Source organism: Eublepharis macularius, chromosome 1 (assembly GCF_028583425.1).
Source record: "Eublepharis macularius isolate TG4126 chromosome 1, MPM_Emac_v1.0, whole genome shotgun sequence".
Taxonomy (NCBI): Eukaryota; Metazoa; Chordata; class Lepidosauria; order Squamata; family Eublepharidae; genus Eublepharis; species Eublepharis macularius.
Window position 1 is genome coordinate 96,061,130 of NC_072790.1, and position 17,327 is coordinate 96,078,456.

Here is a 17,327-nt window from a genome sequence, read left to right on the forward strand (position 1 = left end):
AAGTGTATTTCTTTCTGCTTAAATCTAAAGATTTTAGAACAAATCATACATGGAGATTGTATGATGTTACATCAAAAAGCAGAAGCAATAATAACCAATAAGTAAAAAATCCTTTCTCTTTCCTACTTTTACTTTTCTTTAAATGTTACTCATCTCACATCTCTGTAATTATTATGCCACATCTGCTTCAGAGATATTCCTGTTTCTCTGTATTGTAAACCATTTTTTAAAAATCCCTAGGATAAAAAATACCAGAGCGCCATCACTAAGTCAATCCAGTGAACAGAGTGGTAAACTTTGGCCTGAGTTCAAATTATGGTTTATCCAAGGAGTCAGTAGGCCTTCTGTAAAATGAGCACAACTCTTTAAAAAAAATTAACCATTCTAAATATTATGTAAATTAGTATTATGAAAGATAGTAATTATTATACTAAATATAGAATCTAGTTTCATCATGCCAGCTGAAACTTTAATAAAAATTCAGTTTCATACTAATGAGCCTTACAGTATCCTTCCTTACTTAACAGAATCAATTGTTTTTGCACTGTGCTACTAGTCTGCTTTTAATGCTGAGAACTGGGGCTGATGGATCTCTCACCTCACTTATAAGCATTCAGCTTTTATATAAGTGCTCTGTGTATTCTAATATGCTAGAAGATCCAACAAATGTTTCAGTGTTTCAGCAATTATCATGATCCTTTGAGGGACCTGTGGCAATTAAAACAGATATAAAACCTGTACAGGTTTGTGTGCATGTGTTTAAGTGCGTGTGTGTGTACATGTATGATGTGCCATCAAGTGGCTTCCAGGTTATGGTAACCCTGTAAATTAATGACCTCCAAAACACCCTCCACTAACAGCCTTGCTCGGGTCTTGTAAACTGAAGGCTATGCCTTCCTTTAATGAGTCAATTCATCTCATGTTGGGTCTTCCTTTTCCCTATGGCCTTTAATTTTTCCTTTATTGTATTTCCCAGTGAGACTTGCCTACTCATGTAACCAAAGTACAATAGCCTCAGCTTCAAGGGAGAATTAGGTTAGGTTTGATTTTATCTAGAACCTATTTGGTTGTCTTTTTGGTGGTCCGTGGTATGTGTAAAACTTTTCCAACACCACATTTCAAATGAACAGGTTTTTAGCCACATTAGAAATCCAGAATGGATAGTAGAAATCATATCAGCCAGAACAAACATTAATGGCTAGATAGAATGACTCTTTTCTAACTGCCTATTTTCCTAGAAATATTCCATTAGGGTAAAGGCATCGGGGATCTTGACATATGCTACAGAACTCAGACTATACAGAAATTAACTAAAGAGTGTGGCATTTCAGGTGTGAACAAGTTGGTCTGTTAGCTGTCAGAGACTGGAAAATGCCATCATCAGTGGTACTTGCATCTCCTTTCTACATCTTACTGATTAGTTTAACTCAATTGAGCCAACAGATCCTGGTACTAGGAATGCTAGTAAGAGTGAAAACAAACAGCAATTCTCTTAAGTATGTTTTATGGAGGGGTACTGTAAAGCCCATTAGTATGGAACAGAATTTTTAAAAGAGTTTCAGCAGGTACAATACAAAGTATCCTACATGAGATACTGGAAGAAAAGTCATACGTTGCCTATATGTATGATGAAGCTAGATCCTATGGCAAGTAGTCCTCAGAATATGGTGTTATGAGCTACTTTTGAGATAAACTATGAATACTTTTTTGGCCAGTAGAACAGGGCTATCTTGTATACTAATAACCAAGTAGCCCTGATCGGAGGATACTTAAATCCATGAATGGATGAGACAGATCTTCCTATACACTTGAAAAATATCACAGGTTTGTAGAAAAATCTGAAGGCTTAAAAAACATTGTGTGGGGGGGGGGGTTAAAATGATAAAAGGGCACCTGTAGCACCTGTAGCTTTGTCTTCAGTGCTTGTTTCTAGGCAACCATATCAGTTGAGCCGGTATTCCAGGCTTGGTTGCTGTCAATAAAGGCATGAGGAAGGGCAGGGCCCTTTCCAGGGCTGTTTTGGCCTTTGACAGAAGACTCACTGAGACCAGGTCCAGAATCAACCCCTGGGGAACTTGATAGTGATTAGAGTTTCAAAGTAGGATGTAGGAGATCCAGGTTTGAATCATCACTCTGCTGCGGAAGCTCGCTGGGTGACTTTCTTCAAGTCATACTCTCTCAGCCTAACCTAACTCTCAAGGTTGTTGTGAGGATAATATGGAGGCAAGGAGAATGATATAAGCTGCTTTGTGAAAAAGGCAGTATATAAATGAAGTAAATAAGAAATGAGGAGCAAATAAAAGGTAAGTTGTTTTGTGAATTTGAAGAAGAGAAGGACATAGGGAAATGTGGGTATATGGAGATTGATAGAAGGGAAAGGGATAAAGGGGAAAGTGAAGTGCCCCCAGTAAGTCCTTGCAGGTTCCTCACCATGAACTGAGCCAGACTCTGATAGCACCACTCAATTGGTCCATAGGGAAGATGCTGCCAGGAGGGGGAAAGGGAAAATGTGAATGGGGGCAGAAAAAGATGGGTGGAAAGGAGAGAAAGAAGCAGGAAAAGGGGGAAAGGCTATGAGGGAAGGAAAAGAGGTTGTTGGGGGGAGGGGGAAATGAGATGTCCCTCCACAAGTCCTTGCAGATCCCTATGTTTGGTACTATTTCTGATAGATCTGTACTTACTATTTACACAGCAGGCCAAAATTAAATACAAAGGAATTCATGAAGTGTTGCAGGCTTTAGAAGTTAAATATATTAATTCAGAAGCCTCCTCCTAACTATGAAACATACCATCCTATACTCTCTTGCTTGTTTTTTTAAATAAACAGAATTGGGTAAATCCTAAACCAGGTTCAACCTTTCGAAATCTATTGACTTCAGTGGCCTTAGAAGGATGTAACTGCTTAAGATGGTGCTGCCAGAGTACCAGGATCCCCAAGATGACTTTTAAAGTCTGAAGATCAGATTGTTCTTCTAAGAATGTGTAGGGCTTGCAATTACCTGACCAACTTTTCTGTACAGCAGAATTCTTAATTCCTGGTTTATTTCAATTATGTTTACATTTTGGCTGTTGTCTTTTGTTATGTATGATCTTGCAATCATATGTCGAGTTTATTGTATTTCAGGTGTTTTGTTTCTATAACTACTGATTTGGTTATTTTACTTTGTGTTTTGAATTGACATAAGCTGTTTTCAGCAGATTTCTGGGGATAAGACCATGAAATAATTAAGTAAAAGTTCTCTCTCTTTTTTAAAAAAAACCACTTCAGGGTCAGCTTTCAGTCAAGATTATAGATAATGGAGTTGAAATAACATTTAGAATTTGGGCAAAATTTCTTCACTGGGATTTTTTTCTCATGTAAAACATCCATTCATAGAAGCCTGAAACATTATTGTTAGCATCATGGTCGCTATTGTGCGCCAAATGTTTATGGCAATAAAGATGCCTTCATGGAGGAAATGGAAAATGAAAGGATCATTGCTGCCATTGAGGTGGCCAGTCTGTCTCTGACCTTGTTTGTGTAAGGAGAGGGAAATGGCTGTACTTTAATCTATTGTGCATTTTAACACCCCTCAAAAGAAAGCTAGCCTCTCAGATTCATTGCTCCTTTCCTCCCATCCCCCCCACCCTTTGTAAATGACCCACATGCACAGAAGGCAGCCACTGCTGCTGAAGCTATAGTAGAATTAACTTTCTGTTGAGCTCAAGTGGCGATAGCATCAAAGGAAGTGGAACGTGTGGCGGAGGGGAGTTTCTGACATCAGGGCTGTTAGAGCCATTCATGATTTGCTGCCAAGTGCTACTCTACTGCACCGAGAGACCTATTTGAGAAATGCTGACTAATAAGGTAATTGAGGTTTTCTGTGAGCAAAGAGGAAAAATAAAAACATGATTAAAAAGTCTTTTTTCTGAAATGAATAACATTGAGACTGCAAATTCCAGATGACAGCACTTACTGCTATGAGAGAATCCTATGCAAAAACAACAAACTGCCACTCAAGTAGACAGATAGGTAAGCTAGAGAGATACTGGTATAGGCAGAGGACCTATGCACTTGTACATGTTTAAGTAATAAAACATACAGAACATTCAGAAAATTATGTGTTGCTATGTCAGCATTTCTATGGCAAAATGCTTTTGTGCCAGCTGTTTTAATGCAATATGTCTCTTATCAGTCTACGCCAATCTTTATGCTATTTAGCTGTATTTATACTAATTCCAAAACTATTACTGGGTAAGACATACAGCAGAGCAAAACAGTGTGCCTTAGAAAAATGCTATTAGGAGAGATAGGTATTATCCATAGAGCAACAGTATGTCATGCAGTTCTTGCAACTCCTATGACACACTAAAGACTCTGAATATGGGCTGGGGGGTGGGAAGACATCCTGATAAATCTGTTTGTTCATGACGGGCACAAAAATAACATTTTTTGTACTTGTGTGCATTCGCCCACCTCCCTCTCACTTCTTCCTTTGCATGAGGAAACTACTGAAAGCCTCCTTTCTTCTTCTTTGTGAAGAAGAGTTGCCAGCTCTAGGTTGGGAGATTCCTGGAGATTTGGGGGTGGAGCCTGGGGAGGACAGGATTTATGGAAGGCAATCTCCTTGCAATTATAACAAAAAAAATTACCAGCCTCTATGCTGGAACCTCTCTTCTGAGTACAATCCAGAAGTGACAGTGGGTGGCTTAGGAATCACTGGAGATGCTATGGTAAAACCATAGAAAGCATAGAGTTTCCAGTGATTCCTAGAGCTACCCATTGTCACTCCTGGGTTGTACCTGGAAGTGATGTAGTAACACTGGTGATGACACATGCCCCCTCATGTCTCTGCCCCCCCCAACTCTGTCATAAACATGCATACTCTTAGTGTACATGTTTATGACAGTGTGTAGGGTGAAAGAGCCAGCTTCAGTATGACTTCATTGTTTTTCATCTCACACAAGGTGACTCAGGGCCATTTCATGTAAGTCTGAGTACAATGTTTATTGCTTCCATACAGCAGCTCCCTTACCACAGTGGCAAGCAACATTAGTAGGAAGTCATCACATAGGCTGAGTAGCTGACATGCTTACTTCCTATACCAAGGTTGCCCCATCCCTGCATATCCAATGTTGTTTTGCCATTGGGGACCAATTAACTGTGTCAGTCACATATCCAACATGTTGATCACTGGGACTATAAGCACAATAGACACAATGGAATTGGCTCCCAAGCCATGTTAGCTAAGATATTATTTGGCCCTTCAGATGGAATCAGACAACCACTGTCCACATTGTCCCACTTAAGCTTATGCTAATGACACAGAAAGGTGGTCATCCAGTTATGTGATAACACTTACATTTATTGATTTATTGTTTATGATTTGGCATCATATCCAGTGTTCTCAAAGCAGTGTACACTAGGTATGTGCAAAATGAAACTCTTGAGCTAAAGATATACATGGAATTGCAGTTCTGAATCATTACCTTAATTCTCCAGAACAATAACACAAATCCAAGATGCTTGGTATATCTAAACTTCCTCTTTGAAAAACTGTTGGGTTTTTTTCAAGTTCCAATGCTTGCAGCTATGCAGCATGAACACATTTTTCTTTGTATTGAGTTCCTGGAAATGGTATCTCTCCCTTCCAATCAGACCCTTGCAAGGGAGAAACAAGAGCACTCCCAGACAATCTACTGATTTATTAGACAATGACATCTCTCCCTTTCAATCAGACCCTTGCAAGGGAGGAGCACAAAGCACTACCAGCCAATCCCAAGCTTTAGAAAGCTGCCATTCTCCTCCCCCACTCCCTTGTGGTTTGGAGAGAATTTTCTTTCCCACTGAAAATAGAAAGCCTGGGATTGCTCGGGGGCTCATAGAATTCAAGCCCTTTGTCCAGTTTGTTTAAAACTTGGGGATTCTTTGAAGGACAGGGAGAAAACACTCCACTGTAATTTTTGTGAAATTTAGTTGGAAAACAATTACTCCAGCCCTTCCAAAAATGTCCCCTTTAGGGAATAATGACAGTCCATTATGATGGCTGAGGGGGCTTGTTCAGGGGCCCATAGAATTTAAATCCTTTGTCCAATTTGCTTGAAACATAGGAGTTCTTTGAAGGACAGATAGAAGATACTCTGCTGCAATTCTAGTGATACGTGGTTGAAAAACAAGTTTTCCAGATCCTTTGAAGAAGCCCCCCATAGGAAATAAAGGAAAAACTGACAATCTCATTCATTACTTTATTAAACTGATCATATCAAAGAAACATGGCAAACGGAGAGTTCTCAGCAGAAAGGTAAACGGTTTTTTATTGTCAGTCAGTCAGGGTAAGAGTAGGAAAATGAAAAGAATGCAGGCAGGAGGGTCATGCCTATGCCTGGTCTAGAGCCCTCCTGTGAGGCTGCTGCCATTTTAGAAATCAGTAGAGAGAAGTGCAGCTGTCAGAGAGGGAACTACTTTGGGGGTCTGTAAAATCAACTTTTTGTGCAATCTGCTTGAAATTTAGGCGGTTTTAAGATTACAGTGAGGACTGTGTTCTGTGCAAATTTGGTGCCATTTATAAACAGCTGCCCCAGACTCTTGGATAGATTTCTCATTGAAAATAAGGGTTCTGAAGAAAAAATACTTTCAAATGGATAATATCCTACCCGAAAATAAGCAATCACAGTAAAATTTTATCCCAAAGCCCAAATCAAAAATTGTAACACAAATTTTCTCAGTACACATAAGAGCAATCAAAACCACGAATAAAAAGAAAAAATGAAGGAAATCAACATGAATTTTACCAAGGTTCCCCATTTCTAAGTGGTTGCAAGAGCATGGTAATGCTTGGGTTACCACATGCCCAGGTGACTATACCAACAGAGAATATATTTTTAAACAACCCCAGTGTGGTTAGCACTGCTGTCACCTGATTCTACCCTCAGCATCAGTTAATTGCCCAAGTCAAGGAGGCCGCATTTCTCTGCTTTAAATGAATATTTCTTCTGATTGCATATCCAATTACCTTTATACCCATCAGTGTGATACCCTTGCCACCTTTCTTGTGGAATTACGTACAAGTAGCAGTTAAGCCAGGGCACTTGTTTGACGCTGTTGTCCTACTTACGTCCAGTGGCATGAGTGATTCTTCATTAGAAGATGCCAAAGGTCTTTACACAGATATGTGCTATTCTCAGTACTGTGTTGCCTAGAATGACAACTAATCCCTTTCACCTTCTTCCAAAAGAACTCCAAGAGAATCATGGTATGACATGTGCATCAAAGAGAATGATTTTTAACTTTTAATAGAGGTGGGAAAGTGATTGTTTATCTGAATAATATAACCCCTCCCTCCACATAAGCATGCCCTTGCATTGATGTTTTTATACAAAGTCAAAACAAGTTTCTGCTTGCGTAAGAGGAAAGGCATGATAAAAACATGTCTGCAGATGTGATGTAAAAAGGAAAAGTTGGAGACTTGTCCTTCAATGAACCGACTCGACTGGTGCTTGTAATATTGCGAGTGACTATAAATGGAGCTATGCATCATCTTAGCTAGCAGAAGGATTCCTCAATGAAGGGCCAGGACCACTGAAGGAAGTTAGGCATCTGATTTGTTTGGTAATAAGAAGTAGGAATGCAAGGTCTATGTGTTTAATAATAAACAAACAGGACATCGTATGCCATCATCACAGGATGTCCTTCCTTCAAGGCAGCACACTAACTTGAAAGGAGGAAAAGAAATGGCAAGAGTGCATGTCCCACTAATTACTACTTGCTAATACTTCTTTCATTAGCAATATGCTCTTTAAGTGATCGTGTGTCTAATAAAAGCCTTAATTATGTAGCTTTTCTTTCTGTACTAACGATGTAGCATATGAACTATTCTTTGAAAGGCACAAGCAGGGGAAAGCTTCACTTGTGATTTTTAAAAATGATCTTTTAAAAAGTAACCCAAACAAAATAAGAAGTCATTTTTTTATGATTTTGTAAGAAATAGTACATGCAAACTAAGACATTAAAAAGATTACAACCATATTAATGTTTGTTTTTGGAAATAATAAGCAAATATGGGTTTTAAAAATGCCTAATTAAAGACAAGTTTAAGGATCAGATAGAAACATTACATTAGTGTATCTTAAGTTTTATACTTAGGTGATGGATTTTAGAAGGTAAAAGATCACATTGCATTTTAAACCAAACAGTTTTTTTCTATGGAATTTAAGTTGGGCTCTAGCAGAATTATCACAGCTGTACGTGCTAGCAGGAAAAACTGCAGTGGTGTGACTTAGGTAGAAAGGAAAAATTCCTTCTGACTAGATCAGAGTTTCATTGGATAATTGTGCGAATTGCAGGTAAAGCCCCACCCCCCTGCTTTTGGCAGCCGTGACGGTGAGTGGCTAATAAGAAACCTGAAACAGGGAGGAGAAAGGAAGAGACTGAAAGTATTGTAACATTCAACCTCCAGTGTATCAAAGAGGTTAAAGGAGTAAGTGCAGCCGCACGTCTGACAGAGACAGAGAAGCAAAAGAAGTAAGCTCTCTAGGTGTGAGTGGAAGGCAGATAAAATGTTTACTCTGTAGCAATGTGTGAGACTTACCTGAAACACCGAGCTGCCAGCTGGAAATATTTGTGGACTGTACCTTGGTAAGCAACTTCCTTCCTTCTTTTGAATCCAGAAGAGAAAATAATCTACTTTTTTCTGAATGAATACGGCATTTTGAGTGCACTGAAAATAGCAAAAGTTCTCTTCGGAGGCTTTCTCTTAAGGAGCCTTTTGTTTTTTATGATGATTAATACTTTTGCTGATAGTGGCAACTGCCGGTTCACTGAGTTTCAGTATTAGTCTGGTCTTCTAGAGGACTAATGTTCTTGTTTAGATTGTAGCTGAGTGGGACTGGGAAGTTTAATTTCAACAAGCTCATAAAGATTGTAAAAGGAACTAACTGTTAAAGAAGCAAAAATCCAAGGCTCTGAGGAGCCCTGAAGTTAAGATTAAACCCTTCTTTTTAGCTGTTTGCCTTGTACAAAATATTTGTTTGAATTGATGATAGATTATTCCAATCCAGATGAAAATTGCTAGTAGGATTAGCAGTACAATGCTGGAGTGGAGCCTCAAACCTTTGTTTTGGAAATGCTGGTGTTTATCCAGTAATTCTACACCAGGGAAAACAAAATGATGTTTGGACTTTTTAATGGGCAACTTTTTGACACTGGAATGGAACAGTAGCTGAAGTGACTGAAGGCTAAATGTTGTTAAATCCATGTTCATTGTGTTTTTTCACAAAATATTAACACTTCTCACCATTTTAAACTTGAATATCAGTGTTTCAAATGGAAACAGAACACTAATAATGCAGATAATTTACAACAACTCCATAGGGAAGGTCAATGTTATTGTTTCCATATTGCAGCTAGAATACTGAGACTGAGAGACAGTAGCTTGCTTGAGGATACCTAATGAATACATAACTAAAGTCTGAATAATGAACTTCCTGGCTCACTACTAGTTAGCTGCTACCCTACAGCAGTTCCAGTGTAGTCCTATTCAAGCTTCCTGAGAGGGATGATCAATTTTATGTGAGTTCTTATCTGAAAGAAGCTGTAGAAAACTTAAATTTTTTGTACAGTAACTACTTCTCATAATTTGAAGCAGGCTGTTTCTGAAGAAATGCTGGCAGGATACAGCCTTCCAGTGCTTTCCATGCCAGAGGATGTCAACTGGGGGGGGGGGGTTGTTTTTGAAAGTTGTTTGTGTGTCAGAAGCTGGTGGGAAAGTTCAGCCTTCCCCATTTGGAAAAGACAAGGCTGGATTCCGGTCTCCCAACATGCACTTTCCATTTTTAGCTCATTTAGACGCAGACTGCAGTTCCTTCCTTTTCCTTTCGTTGTTTATGACACTTTTCTGAAGCAGTTTTTCCACAGGCAACAAGTGGTCTTGTAGCCATAACCCTAGGTATTCTTGTATACAGATCCTGAGTTTGTAGACTGTACCTCTCACCCCATCAGGTATTGAGAAAAGGTCTCAAGACACCTTCCTATAGAAAATGCAGTTTTTTCCCCATTATTTTGCGGACATTTTTCCAAGTCCAAACTTTAAAGTAATGCTTCAGTGATAACAGCTCAGTTCTTTCTGAATTTCTGTTTCCAGCTAGCTCAACATTGCTATTAAAGTGCCAATAGGTTGTCCTAATACCAGAACAGGAACTAAATGTGATTTTCTTTTTCAGGCTGCCCCACAGTGTAGCTCACATATTATAAAGCACGGAGCCCTGGGGAAAGGGGCAAAGTTGATAATGAAAATGGACATGGAGGATGCTGACATGACTCTATGGACAGAGGCTGAATTTGAAGAGAAGTGTACATACATTGTAAATGATCATCCCGCAGATTCAAGCACTGAAGGTGGCACCGTAACCCAGGCTGAGTCTTCCTTGCCAAGGAACTTGATTTTCAAATATACTGGAAATTGCAAAGAGGTAAGAAGATGTGCTGAGGATGGCTACAGCTTCGTTGCCAAATTCATTTCTCTTAAAAGTGGAGATGTCCTTTTGATTTCAGTTTTTAATATACTTAAGCACCATTAATTTTTATGTAGAAGCCGATATTGTGGGAAATAATCCAGATATTAATGCCTTTATTACTAGTATCCTGCATGGTTCCTGGGTGAGTTTCATTTTCGGAGTGAGTTTTAGTACACTCCTAAGCAGAGTTATACCTTTCCAAGCCCAATTAAGTCACTGGGCTTAGAAGAGTGTGATTCTGCTTCCATTTGCACCCTTAGAAGCGCATATAAATTAAACTTCCCATATATAAAGTATTAAGTACTCCCAAAGTACTTAAGATGTTTAAAATAATAAAAGATCAGGCCTAAAGGTCATTTTCCACTGACAGAGAAGGGGCCAATTTCACTAATTCCTTCTGCTCAGTGCAGGGCCCCACTTTGCCCCTTCCTAAAGGCCCCCTGCCCCAATCTAGAATTTTGGGGGGCTTAGAGGGCATTATTAAGCTGAGAAGAGAAGATAAATTGTGACCAAATCACTGAATTAGCATACTGTGTTTGTAACTTGTTTATTTAGGGCAATACACCTTTATTTGTAGTTGGACACACTGGCATATTTCAGTCCTTGTCTCTGGAGTGGGTACATTCTTTGTTGTTGTTTCAGAAGGGCTGGGAAAAAATTAGGCTGGATGAGCAATTGGCTGCTTGTTTATTCCTTCATATAGAGTAGCTATTATAGCTAGGCGTGATGTTCAGCCGGCTAATAATGGCAGGGACAGCCCATCATTTTTGTCCCTGTCCTGTAACTTGTGGTGGAACAGCCATAACCTGTGCTTCTACTGTAGCTAATGAACTGACCACAGAGCTAAAGAAGGGTGTAAATTCATTCCTTTCTAGTTATTAAAAGTATCCTCCTAAAACAAATAGCATGGAAATACTTGTGTGCAGGAACAGAACCAGCATAAACTAACATCAAATAGCACTGTTGTTAGAATGGCCAGAAAATTGGTAAGAAACGTACCTTAGTTGGATCCCTTGCCCTTTTCCCTATGAACTATAGTGAAATGATTAGCTGAAGGAAATGTAAGCTTTAAAAATTTCCCAGGTTCATACTGTGCTCCTGACTTGGGTGGTAAAGTTGTAACACTATGTCATACACTTTACTGACTGGCCCCTGGTTGAAATATAGCAGCCCCACTAACATTAATTTACATGCACTCCATTCACTCAGTTTAATCTTCACTACCACATCACAAATAGACTGAAAAACAATCTTTTAAAAATTATTTGCTATATGTGTGTATTTAAAATATTTTAATTCCACGCTCCATTAAAAACACGCAAAGCCATTCCCAACAAATATCCTTAAAATAGCATTAATAAAAATAAGATTTTGAAAAGGCTTAAAATAAAACTGAACAGCAACAATGATCTCATATTAAAGGCAGCAGTGAATAATACAACATAAGCTAGAATAATAAAGTAGAACTAAAGAGTTAAACACTATCACAATAAGATCACAAGCCGGAGAATAAAATGTAGAAGCAAATGCTGACAGGAAAAAAGGAACTATCTAAAAATGTGTTTTGTTACATTTTAGCATGGCTGTAGCAATATGGCTGGGATTATTTGGGGTTCAGTTTGAGACAGAGAGGGCTCTAGTTGTTTATCATAAATTGTCTAATTCTTGGATTCTTTACTAGTAATAATTGGAATAGATTGTATCCTCCATTTGTTTTCAGTTCTGGTCACCTTTGATAGATGGAACAAATCAATGGAAGGAAATCTTCATTCTTCATTCCATATCTCTTGCTTCCCCCATTCTAATCCTACAGTGCTCAGTTGGGTTGCATTGTAGACTAGCTAGTCATTCCTAGTGTGATGAAATAGATGCAGGTTGAAATCTCCTTACTATGTCATAGCAATATCTATAGTTAATTAGCTCTTTCTACCATCTGATCAAAAGTTCTTATTTACTCATCAGTCTTTAGAATACTTACTTAAAAGTGAGTTATAAAAGTGAGTTATAGTTACTTAAAAGTGAGTTATAGTGGGTACATACAGTTTTATCCGTGTTTCTGTCCTTTTGTACAAAATATGCTGCCTCAGACATTAACTGTGCTTTATACATCTTGTCTTTTCATTATTACCAGGGCCTTGGGAAGAGGCCAGGTCAATATTAATTCACATTTGATAGCAGTAGGGACAGGAACAGGACTGAAACTGGGACTTGCCAAATGATATATTTTTGTGGCTGAGGCAATATTTGGATCCAAGTTGCAGGCCCAGTCTAGTGCTCTGTTCACTGGTCTAGATCTAGAGGAGTTAGCAGTGTTAGTCTGTAGTAGCAAAATAGAAAAGAGTCCAGTAGCACCTTTAAGACTAACCAACTTTACTGTAGCATAAGCTTTCGAGAATCACAGTTCTCTTCGTCAGATGTATCTGATGAAGAGAACTGTGATTCTTGAAAGCTTATGCATCTGACGAAAAGAACTATGATTCTCCAAAGCTTATGCTACAGTAAAGTTGGTTAGTCTTAAAGGTGCTACTGGACTCTTTTCTGTTTTGGTCTAGATCTGAAACTGCTTCTTCTCCATCATAGTGAAGGGAGGGGTCTCCAAAGCTGAGAACTGAACCTTTAGAGTCTGCATGGATCTGTAACTTTTAGCTGATAGTGACACATGAGCAACATCTCCTAGAAAATGACTAGAAGATCATGATGACAACAGGCTATTTTCATTGTGGGAAAGCATACATGAAATAATAACGTTGTCATGAGGAGTGCATTTAGATTAATAGTCCAGGTACCTAGAGAAATTCCTTTATCTAGTATGTACAATGGTGTATGTTTCGGTTTTGTTTTTATTTAGCACACATCACTTTATTCCATAGGCTCATCCTTTTTTTAAGAGAGGGAGAGAGCCTATGGCATGTCACACAACTGACTAAAGATTATTTTAAGGGTGTTTTTGTTGTGTATTGGCTTCCTCTTTAAACGATTGAACTCATTTCTTAATATTTTGAATTTTTTCCCTATATGAGAACATTAGTTATGTTTTATATTCTACTCTTTTATTTGCTTTTTAAAGCTAAACCTTTTCTTTCAACTAAAAGAAGCACTAGCTAAGAGTGGACTTCTATATTGTAAAGAACTGTAAATAAGACTGGCATTTGAGATTGACAGGGATAAACTTTCCATTCTTGTTCTGTTTGTTCAGTCTGGACTGTATAAACCATTCCAGCCAACAGGAAGATGAAGACAGCTCACAGAAAATTAATACAAACATTGGAACTTGGTGTTTTGTACCCAACAAAAACCACAAACAGATCACACAGAGCAGGGGTATCTTTTAAGATCCCTCTGATATGACCTTAGGGTTCTAGGTAACCTCAGGAACAGCACTGGGCACAGTTTGGGGAGTCTGTAGTGGGAAGATGGAAATCTTCCCCTTCCATTGGCAAAAGTGTCCTTCCGCCAGCAGAAAATAGCCTTTGGATATAAGCCAATATTATGTTGACCTATAACTATAAAGCTCTTTCACTTGCATGCCTGTCTTAAATATAAAAGATAGGCACTAATTTTGTAGTTGTGTACATGTAAGAAGGAAACCATACAAAAACATTTCCTCTCACTCCACCTTTTTAGAGAAGAATAAATTATAGGATGTAGGGCCTTCTGCTCAACTGCATCATTCTTTCAATTGCTTTAGTGGGGGGAGGAAAAGTTTGCATTGTTCAAAACAGAATGCTAAGCAAACTAGTCATCATGTATTACTGGGGAAGTGGAGGGTAAATTAAAAAGGAGCTAAAATTAAATCATTCCTGCTTCAAGACACCTGGTCATTGATCTAGTTACTACATGCTTGGTTAACTTTGGTTTGGTATTACAGTAGTTATACTAAGAGAAATAATGGCATGTACATTTAAATAGATCCATCCTGTGTTTAATGAATGTTATTTGTAAAACTAATATTGATGACCCCCACCCCACCCCCTCAGGTATGTGTGTTCCCATTTTAAAATACTTAGGAGGGAAAACTGAAGAGTACTGTTTCTTGTCCAGAGGTCTCAACTTATCAGAGTGTGCTCTGTGAGAGAGCCTGCTGACAGAGACAGATGTGGTGACATGGCAGAAAGGTCGATGGTGTCCATAAAGCATCCAGGGAAACAGCTTCCGTAAGGGCAGATGAAGCTTGAGAGTGCTGAATCTTTTCAGCTGCTTCCTGATGTGTTTATAAAAGGCCTACAGTAGCTTTAGTCCAGCAGTAATTCATTAGGACCCTGGTCAGTTCCAGCAGTTACTTTTTTCCCTGGATTTGGTAGATGTGCTGAATTTTAAATGGCCCTTTAAGCACTACTTGAGTTCAAACACAGAAGTAGAAAAATAACCCTGTAACTTGTGCACCTGAAGTATCTGTCAAAACTCTGCAATAGCCTCTATGTGAACAAGGCTGAATGGGGATACTTTGAATCTCTTTACTTTTGCTTCAAATCCTGTTTGCAAAGCAAAACAGTCTCTTCCTTGTTTCCTGTATCATTGTAACTGGCTCTCAACAGTTTGAGATAGGATGAAGTCACAGTATTTATGCTGTCATATGCTACATGAAAATGTAACATGCCTGGCAAGGAATGATAGAATGTAACCATTTAGTGGTATAGAACTGAGTATTTAATGTACTTAAGAGAGCACTTAAGAGAATTGATAGCAACAACAACAATTACTATTATTGCCATGGAAAAAATAGGTAGAATGGGTGTGTCGATATTATAAGAATTTACATTATTGGTGAGTTAGAAAAAAATTAAATGTGATGCTGTGTTATCATTTTAGTGTATTTAAAAAAAATTCCTCAGCATGTCACTTCTAGGAAACTTTTTTGATTAAATAATTTAATTGTCCCAGGGACTATGATGTTAAAGAGAAAAAATGTTTAAGAGAAAATCTTAATTTTCATGACTACAGAGCTTGTGGTATGGTAGCAAGATGTGTAGAGCATTATTACAATACAGAAGTGTGCTTAATGACACCTTGTGGTAAAAGTTTGAAATGTCTGTTCTGTTCCTGTATTTCAATAGCAAATAAGGGGTAACTAGCTTTCATTTTGGGGCTCTATGTTGTAGTAGTATTTATGTATAACCTAAGCCTAGTCTAACTGTTGGATAAAACAACCACAGTACTAAAATACAACTATTTCACCTCTGATCTTGCTTGTGAACTCCTATCCATTTTTCCCCAGTTTAGGACTAAAACTTGTGTTTCTGTAATATCCTGAATCTGTTTAATACTACTGTGTTTACTCAAATGCAAGGCTAGGTTTTCCACATGTATGCAATTTTTTAGAAGTTACATTTGTGTCCAATAATATATTTTTTTTCTGTGTAACATTTGAAGGGGGTCTTCTTACTTTTAGAATCATCTTCCTATCATAATTTCTATCCTAATCATAATTACAGTATTTGCTTTTGCTCTGTAGTTAAGTCTCTAGAAACGTAATTCAAAGATTAACATTTTAGAATGTTTAAGCATCTGCTTAATTACTGATGACTGAATTACAGTAATACCTTACTTATTGTGAAATGGTTAAGTGCTGTTTACAGTAAGAATCAGAGTAGTATTGTATCATGGAAACTATTCTCCTAAGGACCTTCCCAGTCAAACTATTTCAGTGCAATAAATGTGCAGGTCTGTGGCACACTTGGGTGCACTTGAATGTATTGGGTGCACTTGAATGTTGCTCTTAAGGGATGGTGATTCTTACTAGTTTAGCATATTTTCATCTCATATTTCTATTTGAAAATACATAAAATGGATTATAATAAACAAACATCAATCCAATATTGAATACAAAATGATGGAAGTAGTGCCAATGGACCGTATTGTACAGTCTCTGCCTCCATCTTCTTCAGAAAAACTAGATGATGAGGAAGAGCAGGTAGCAATTACAACTTGTTCTACTAAGCTGGAAAATGGCCAGCCACAAGTGGAGAAGAGAAGAACCAGAAGACTATTAGACCTGGCAGGCTCAGGCCGATGGTAGGAGCCTTGCAAGTGCGCTCACTCTCTCTCATTTGCTAAGCTGCCTGAGTGGCTCTCTGCCCAAGAGTCCCCATTGCTAATGCGTTTTCTTTGTGGAGTGCAATGTGACTGCTGTTGATTGTTGGCTATGAGGAGAATAGGAACAAGTGATACCTTATCTCTATGCTCTTTGAAAACTTCACTTTAAAAAATCATATTTTTAAATTCATTTTGAAAAGTTTCAACTCTCCCACTATGCAAGACCAGTCAGTTAAGCATAGAATTCCAGCAATGTCATTCCCTTCTCTGTCTCCTTTCAACCTTTCCTCGAAGCAATAATATGCCAGTTGTGGAATTTCTATGTAGAAGTATTTTTAAAAAATCTTGGAATGCTATGCACATTTCTTTGTTAAATGTACAGCATGGTAGGATGTGGAAAATATTTTCTATCCCATACCCAAGTACACATATTCCACTTTACCCCACTGGTTTTCATATCTCCATAGTATTTCATGGGATAGGATATCACACTATAATATCTATAAAGGACCTTGAGAGATTTTTGCTCAGGGATAAAATACTGTTGGGGCATGCTTTGAATGATTGTGCTAAAAAATCCCCTACGTGTTTCTGTTTGACATATTGAGAGTAATACTGATTCCTAGACGTTCTGAGAACTTCACCATACATTTAAATTAAAACTAAAATATCTCTGAGTGTGCTTTTTAACTGCACAAGAGCCTAGCCTGCCTTAGGGGTTAAACTGCAAGCATACTTTGTATACTAAACTGTGAACTTTTCCTGAAAGTTTAGAAGAATGTAAATGAAGGTGGGTGGGAAAG

The 17,327-nt window shown here is 38.2% G+C and overlaps 1 protein-coding gene across 2 annotated transcripts in view; it reads left to right on the top strand.

The window, feature by feature from the left end:
* PRDM1 (PR/SET domain 1) overlaps positions 1-17,327 on the top strand; it is a 141,313-nt gene that overhangs the window by 106,688 nt on the left and 17,298 nt on the right. Inside the window, exons 1-2 of one of the 2 annotated variants that reach the window (XM_054991925.1) lie at positions 8,433-8,614; positions 10,198-10,446. In XM_054991925.1, the coding sequence (XP_054847900.1) occupies positions 10,264-10,446 (183 nt within the window). In that variant the 5' untranslated portion in view covers positions 8,433-8,614; positions 10,198-10,263. Of the gene's footprint in view, positions 1-8,432; positions 8,615-10,197; positions 10,447-17,327 lie in introns of those variants that run through there. The other variant, XM_054991932.1, reaches the window with a different exon arrangement.